Genomic DNA, 8,792 nt, shown 5'->3' with positions numbered 1-8,792 from the left:
TCCACAACCCCAATGCTATTGCTACAGCTGCAACTAAGACAGAGTAAGATGACTCCTAGAAAACTAAAATTGTTTTCGTTAGTTCTTACCATTCACACAAGGCCTCTAACTGCCATGTGGATTGCTGGCACATGGATTGGGCCCATGGACCTAGATTGGGGTTACCCTACATGGACACTCAATAAACACAGTCCAATCAAATCAAGAGTTATAAATCTTAATTATTGAGTTCTTCCAAGGTTAAAATAAAATAATTGGGTTAGATAAATTAAAATTTATACTAATAGATTGTGGGTTCGATTTTTTATTCTGCAGAGTGATGTAAAATCTCAACATGCGATTTGCATCTAATGTCGAAATCGAATGAACGACCGACGAGAGACTACGCAAGGTTAGTAATATCAAAATTTATAATTTTAATTAATTTTTATTGGATGTTGTAATCTTAATGGTAGATATCTTAATTATTGATTAGAGCTCATTCGATGAAATTTTGGTAGATGATTTGAGAAATGGTGCATCTTAGAAGGGATTAGGATTCTTTAACCTCCCAACTGAGTTTGAATTTGAGTTGGACAATGAGTTTAGAAATTTAGATGAGGAATATGAGAGTCCTCCACCATTGTCATACCCACAATTACAAACCACTGGATTATGAAAAAAACGTGCGTAAGTTAAAGAAGGAAAGGAGGATAAAAACAAAGAGGTGCAATAGGAAATTAGAGGAAATTAAAAGTTGAAACTTTCAAATAAATAATACAAGTCATTTCAAGTGCTCATTGCCCACTACACACGCTACCTGAAAGTAGACAATTCGGCTCCTTAAAAGGTTTTGCTGATGAAGTATACCGACCGCTACGTTTTGCCTTCTTCCTTGACCAATCATTTCTTTAGGGAAATAATTTAATTAATCTAAAATACGTTATTATTTTAATTTTTTTATATAGGATTCAATGTTTTTCAATACATTTTCACCATTAAATTTCATGAAAAGTGCGTCATTTTTCATGAAAAATAATGCCTATCAAACAAGAAATATCAGGAAAATAATCAAATTTTATAAAAAAATATTACCAATCAAACTCTAAAAGATAGAAAATAACATCATTTTTCAGGTAAAAGAATTAAACCAATCAAATAGTTTAAACTTTCAATTTTTAAAAATTTATTTTTCTTATAATTTAATTTCTTGAAATTCATTTTTTTTTTCATTCAAATTTCACTTTTGCAATCGAAAGCATTCTTAGATTAAAAAAAAAAAAACTAAGGAACATTAAATGTAGAATACTACAAATCTTTGTTTACTTCATGTTCCAGTAATCTTTGATTGCAATCAGTCACCATCAAAGATTAAGATTGCGTTCTCTTTACTGTTTTCAAGTCATTTTTAGTTTTTAATTTTCTAAAATAATGAAAACGCGTTCTCTTTACTGTTTTTAAAAATACATTTTTGAAAACAAAAAAACAAATTATAAAGAAAACTCAAAACAACAAAAAGTTGTTTTGAATGTTTTCATTCAAAACAAACTCTAAACTCAAAACACATTTATTTATTTATTCATATTTTATTATTATAATGAGAAAAAATATTACAAAATTCATTAACTTTAAAATGTATATATTTTTTAATAATATATTAATATTGAATATTTATAATTTACTGAATAATCAAATTTATTGAATAAAATATCATTAAAAAATTATTTTCAAAATTTTAAAAAGAATGCGTTTTCTAATTTTCTGTTTTAAAAAATAGTTTTTCAAAATGACAAAAAGAACGCATTTTCAATTTTTAAAAAACTGATTATCAAAATAGAATACTAAAAATGAATTCAAAACTCAAAACTGAAAATTGAAAAGCAAAGAGAACGAAGCCTAACCTTTTTCCACAACCCCAATGCTATTGCTACAGCTGCAACAGAGACAAAGTAAGATGACTCCTAGAAAACTAAAATAGTTTTCGTTAGTTGTTACCATTCACACAGGGCCTCTAACTGCCATGTGGATTGCTAGCACATGGATTCGGCCCATGGACCTAGATTGGGGTTACCATACATGGAGACTCAATAAACACAGTCCAATCAAATCAAGAGTTATAAATCTTAATTATTGAGTTCTTCCAAGGTTAAAATAAAATAATTGGGTTAGATAAATTAAAATTTATACTAATAGATCGTGGGTTCGATTCTTTATTCTACACAGTGAGATAAAATCTCCACATGCGATCTGCATCTAATGTCGAAATCGAATGCACGACCAACGAGAGACTACGCAAGGTTAGTAATATCAAAATTTATAATTTTAATTAATTTTTATTGGATGTTGTAATCTTAATGGTAGAAATCTTAATTATTTATTAGAGCTCATTCGATGAAATTTTAGCAAATGATTTGAGAAATGGTGCATCCTAGAAGGGATTAGGATTCTTTAACCTCCCAACTGAGTTTGAATTTGAGTTGGACAATGAGTTTAGAAATTTAGATAAGGAATATGAGAGTCCCCCACCATTGTCATACCCACAATTACAAACCACTGGATTATGAAAAAAACGTGCGTAAGTTGAAGAAGGAAAGGAGGATAAAAACAAAGAGGTGCAATAGGAAATTGGAGGAAATTAAAAGTTGAAACTTTCAAATAAATAATACAAGTCATTTCAAGTGCTCATTGCCCACTACACACGCTACCTGAAAGTAGACAATTCGGCTCCTTAAAAGGTTTTGCTGATGAAGTATACCGGCCGCTGCGTTTTGCCTTCTTTCTTGACCAATCATTTCTTTAGGGAAATAATTTAATTAATCTAAAATACGTTATTATTTTAATTTGTTTTATATAGGATTCAATGTTTTTCAATACATTTTCACCATTAAATTTTATGAAAAGTGCGTCATTTTTCATGAAAAATAATACCTATCAAACAAGAAATATCAGGAAAATAATCAAATTTTATAAAAAAAATATTACCAATCAAACTCTAAAAGATAGAAAATAACATCATTTTTCAGGTAAAAGAATTATACCAATCAAATAGTTTAAACTTTCAATTTTTAAAAATTTATTTTTCTTGTAATTTAATTTCTTGAAATTCATTTTTTTTTCATTCAAATTTCACTTTTGCAATCAAAAGCATTCTTAGATTAAAACAAAAAATTAAGGAACATTAAACCTAGAATACTACGAATCTTTGTTTACTTCATGTTCCAGTAATCTTTGATTGCAATCAGTCACCATCAAAGATTAAGATTGCGTTCTCTTTATTGTTTTTAAGTCATTTTTAGTTTTTAATTTTCTAAAATAATGAAAACGCGTTTTTTTTGCTGTTTTTAAAAATACATTTTTTAAAACAAAAAAAAAATTTATAAAGAAAACTCAAAACAACAAAAAGTTGTTTTGAGTGTTTTCATTCAAAACAAACTCTAAATTCAAAACACATTTATTTATTTATTTATTTATTTATTCATATTTTATTATTATAATGAGAAAAAATATTACAAAATTCATTAACTTTAAAATGTATATATTTTTTAATAATATATTAATATTGAATATTTATAATTTACTGAATAATCAAATTTATTGAATAAAATATCATTAAAAAATTATTTTCAAAATTTTAAAAAGAATGCGTTTTCTAATTTTCTGTTTTAAAAAATAGTTTTTCAAAATGACAAAAAGAAAGCATTTTCAATTTTTTAAAAATAGATTATCAAAATAGAAAACTAAAAATGAATTCAAAACTCAAAATTGAAAATTGAAAAACAAAGAGAACGAAGCCTAACCTTTTTCCACAACGCCAATGCTAATGCTACAGCTGCAACTGAGACAGAGTAAGATGACTCCTAGAAAACTAAAATAGTTTTCGTTAGTTGTTACCATTCACACGGGGCCTCTGACTGCCATGTGGATTGCTAGCACATGGATTCGGCCCATGGACCTAGATTGGGGTTACCATACATGGACACTCAATAAACACAGTCCAATCAAATCAAGAGTTATAAATCTTAATTATTGAGTTCTTCCAAGGTTAAAATAAAATAATTGGGTTAGATAAATTAAAATTTATACTAATAGATCGTGGGTTCGATTCTTTATTCTGCACAGTGAGGTAAAATCTCCACATGCGATCTGCATCTAATGTCGAAATCGAATGCACGACCGACGAGAAACTACGCAAGGTTAGTAATATCAAAATTTATAATTTTAATTAATTTTTATTGGATGTTGTAATCTTAATGGTAGATATCTTAATTATTGATTAGAGCTCATTCAATGAAATTTTTGCAGATGATTTGAGAAATGGTGCATCCTAGAAGGGATTAGGATTCTTAATTAACCTCTCAACTGAGTTTGAATTTGAGTTGGAGAATGAGTTTAGAAATTTAGATGAGGAATATGAGAGTCCCCCACCATTGTCATACCCACAATTACAAACCACTGGATTATGAAAAAAAATGTGCATAAATTGAAGGAAATGAGGATAAAAACAAAGAGGTGCAATAGGAAATTGGAGGAAATTAAAAGTTGAAATTTTCAAATAAATAATACAAGTCATTTCAAGTGCTCATTGCCTACTACACACGCTACCTGAAAGTAGACAATTCGGCTCCTTAAAAGGTTTTGCTAATGAAGTATATCGGCCGCTGCGTTTTGCCTTCTTCCTTGACCAATCATTTCTTTAGGAAAATAATTTAATTAATCTAAAATACGTTATTATTTTAATTTTTTTTATATAGGATTCAATGTTTTTCAATACATTTTGACCATTAAATTTTATGAAATGTGCGTCATTTTTCATGAAAAATAATGCCTATCAAACAAGAAATATCAGGAAAATAATCAAATTTTATAAAAAAAATATTATCAATCAAACTCTAAAAGATAGAAAATAACATCATTTTTCAGGTAAAAGAATTATACCAATCAAATAGTTTAAACTTTCAATTTTTAAAAATTTATTTTTCTTGTAATTTAATTTCTTGAAATTCATTTTTTTTCATTCAAATTTCACTTTTGCAATCAAAAGCATTCTTAGATTAAAAAAAAAAAAACTAAGGAACATTAAATGTAGAATACTACGAATCTTTGTTTACTTCATGTTCGAGTAATCTTTGATTGCAATTAATCACCATCAAAGATTAAGATTGCATTCTCTTTACTGTTTTCAAGTCATTTTTAATTTTTAATTTTCTAAAATAATGAAAACGCGTTCTTTTTGTTGTTTTTAAAAATGTATTTTTGAAAACAAAAAAAAAAAATTATAAAGAAAACTCAAAACAACAAAAAGTTGTTTTGAGTGTTTTCATTCAAAACAAACTCTAAACTCAAAACACATTTATTTATTTATTTATTCATATTTTATTATTATAATGAGAAAAAATATTACAAAATTCATTAACTTTAAAATGTATATATTTTTTAATAATATATTAATATTAAATATTTATAATTTACTGAGTAATCAAATTTATTGAATAAAATATCATTAAAAAATTATTTTCAAAATTTTAAAAAGAATGCGTTTTCTAATTTTCTGTTTTAAAAAATAGTTTTTCAAAATGACAAAAAAAACTCATTTTTAATTTTTAAAAAACAGATTATCAAAATAGAAAACTAAAAATGAATTCAAAACTCAAAACTGAAAATTGAAAAGTAAAGAGAACGAAGCCTAACCTTTTTCCACAACCCCAATGCTATTGCTACAGCTGCAACTAAGACAGAGTAAGATGACTCCTAGAAAACTAAAATTGTTTTCGTTAGTTCTTACCATTCACACAAGGCCTCTAACTGCCATGTGGATTGCTGGCACATGGATTGGGCCCATGGACCTAGATTGGGGTTACCCTACATGGACACTCAATAAACACAGTCCAATCAAATCAAGAGTTATAAATCTTAATTATTGAGTTCTTCCAAGGTTAAAATAAAATAATTGGGTTAGATAAATTAAAATTTATACTAATAGATTGTGGGTTCGATTTTTTATTCTGCAGAGTGATGTAAAATCTCAACATGCGATTTGCATCTAATGTCGAAATCGAATGAACGACCGACGAGAGACTACGCAAGGTTAGTAATATCAAAATTTATAATTTTAATTAATTTTTATTGGATGTTGTAATCTTAATGGTAGATATCTTAATTATTGATTAGAGCTCATTCAATGAAATTTTGGCAGATGATTTGAGAAATGGTGCATCCTAGAAGGGATTAGGATTCTTTAACCTCCCAACTGAGTTTGAATTTGAGTTGGACAATGAGTTTAGAAATTTAGATGAGGAATGAGAGTCCCCCACCATTGTCATACCCACAATTACAAACCACTGGATTATGAAAAAAACGTGCGTAAATTGAAGCAGGAAAGGAGGATAAAAACAAAGAGGTGCAATAGGAAATTGGAGGAAATTAAAAGTTGAAACTTTCAAATAAATAATACAAGTCATTTCAAGTGCTCATTGCGCACTACACACGCTACCTGAAAGTAGACAAAATTAAGTAGACTCCACCGCATCCGCCTAAGCTATGGAATGGAAAGTTCAACCTGCTCCTGTTGGTCCCCAGATCGAGCCGCCCTACGAATTGTATGGTGTAGTGTAGTGCCTTTTGACTAATAAACCCTAAAGTGGCCCGATCAAGCATCCACCACGTTGCCAGCGCCGCCTTTTGTGCTCTCATATATTTCTACATGGGAAAAAAAAGAAGAAACTAAGAGATATATCTAAACTTTGACGCAGACACCAAGAAATTAGTTATGTTAATTGATTTGCGTCAATATTGGAAGGAAGGGAGGCAACTTCCTGGGTGGGACAGATATAGAGATGACAGAGTTGACAATTCTCCATCAATGGTTTCTTTTATGGTTTTTCTTTTTGTAACGTTGTTGAAAGTGGACAAAAAAAAAAAAAATAGTTTTCCACAATGATGAGAATCTAGGAAATGTCATATATATATCCACCCACTAAAATATGTTTGTTCACAGAAACTAGCCTGTTTATGTCATTGTGAGGATAAAAGCAAGCAACAAATCATCAATAATGCTGCAAGAAAATCACGCAAATGGCCATTACTTGTGGTTGAGAAGTATGCGTGCTCTCTTTTTATGAATATTTTAAATCCCTATGGGCCTTAATATATCAGCTCATGATGATATATTCTTCATCGTCTATATATGATAAGCTTTACCCACCATTAATTGGAGCAAGCAACCACTCTCTCGTCATGTCCAGTTTCCTGTTTCTTTCTGCCTTTTGCAGATTCAGTACTTCCTTATCTTCTACCTAATGCCCAGTTCTTGATTCATCGATCATTAATTTGTTGGTTGATTTCTTGTTGAAATTTATCAGTGCAAGATATGAGCAACACTATGAGGCCAAGGATGAAATTCGTGTTTCATTTGGTTTACGACAGGGGTTAAAACAAGCCCCAATTTGCCAATAATCTTCTGGTCGAAGTCTTCGCTTGTAGACCTCTTTGATCTTTATATTAATATATATCATCTATATTTACAGAAGTTTTCCTTGTTCTTTGTTCCTGCTTTTGTTGGGGGCATAGTGTTTGATAAAAAACAATGGAAGTGGGCATCAACGGTAAGACAAAGAAAGGGCTGATCATCAAGACATGGGAGCGATGCAGATCCATTGGACGCCACAGCGGCAAGAGTGCTTCGTCAAGACTCATCCGACGAGCTCTGATGCTGAAAAGCCGATCGTGGTCCGGCTTCCGTCCCTCGGAAGACGGCGAAAAGCGAGCCAGGAGGCGGCAAGTGGTGCCGGAAGGTTGCTTCTCGGTGTACGTTGGACCCCAGAAGCAAAGATTCGTGATAAAGACGGAGTACGCCAACCATCCTCTCTTCAAGATGCTGCTCGAAGAAGCTGAGTTAGAATATGGGTACAATAGTTCAGGCCCTCTTGCATTGCCATGCAACGTGGATGTTTTCTATAAGGTCTTACTGGAAATGGACTCGGACACATCGGCTCGTCAAGGATGTAGCTTTGCTAAGGGCCACAGCTCCTATCGTCTTCTCCCTCCGTCTCCTTTGGCTGATCTGAATAATTTCTAATCGAGTGGATTGTAATTAATTATTATATGGTAATCAAGTTAGTGTGTTTCCTTGGGGCTTGAGGCACATGGGATCTAGGGCAGCTTCTACTCCAGTGAACACTTTCATCTTTGCCTCTAATGTCCTTTCTTGGGGTCTCCTTTTGATTTGTATTTCTCAGCCACTACCCAGTTTGTATAGAGCCACCAGTGGGAAGTGAACCCATTTGGCTTACCCTCGCCAGCGGCAAATCAATCTTTTGCCCCAACATGGAAGAGAAGTTGCCATTTTAGCTGCTTTTTTTTTTTTTTTTTTGCTGCTTGACAGTTTGTGCTTTGGCTTTGGGTTAGTTGTGTTATCATCTTTTGTTTTGTCTCCTGGAGCAAGCATTGGTGTTTTGGTTGCCTCTGTTTTGTAATGTGCACCAGTGTTTCCGGTGGGGAATTGAAATTTGTTTTTCCTTTCAATTTACATATGTAAAATTTAAAATTAATTATTAGCTTTATGGTTTGTCCCCTCTTACCCTTCTCCTCTTCTCTGGCTTCCCTCTCCTGTGTCCTTTCCTAGTAGATATTCAGTCTCCGTTTCCTCCTTTCTTTAGAGAGGAACCACTGGCTTCCTTCAACCCTTAGTTCTAGCTAGGCTTTTGTTCTAATAGTAGGGCAATCTGATCATAATCAGTGTTCTCATCTACTACGTACCATGGCTTGCTAGTTTGATTTTCAAACTAGTTTTCTAACATTGAATCAGAGCTCCATAA

General features: G+C 31.2%; 1 protein-coding gene across 1 annotated transcript; it reads left to right on the top strand.

Moving 5' to 3' along the window:
* The first annotated feature begins 6,997 nt into the window (after positions 1-6,997).
* On the top strand, positions 6,998-8,555 carry LOC127796325 (auxin-responsive protein SAUR72-like). Its single transcript, XM_052328410.1, has one exon. It carries the CDS (start codon positions 7,562-7,564, stop codon positions 8,051-8,053), a length of 492 nt encoding a protein of 163 aa, XP_052184370.1. The 5' UTR covers positions 6,998-7,561; the 3' UTR covers positions 8,054-8,555.
* The last annotated feature ends 237 nt before the right edge of the window (positions 8,556-8,792 follow it).

The sequence above is a fragment of the Diospyros lotus genome, chromosome 3, assembly GCF_014633365.1.
Source record: "Diospyros lotus cultivar Yz01 chromosome 3, ASM1463336v1, whole genome shotgun sequence".
Taxonomy (NCBI): domain Eukaryota; kingdom Viridiplantae; phylum Streptophyta; class Magnoliopsida; order Ericales; family Ebenaceae; genus Diospyros; species Diospyros lotus.
The sequence above is the reverse complement of the archived record's forward strand: the minus strand, read 5'-3'. Positions and strand labels throughout refer to the sequence as shown.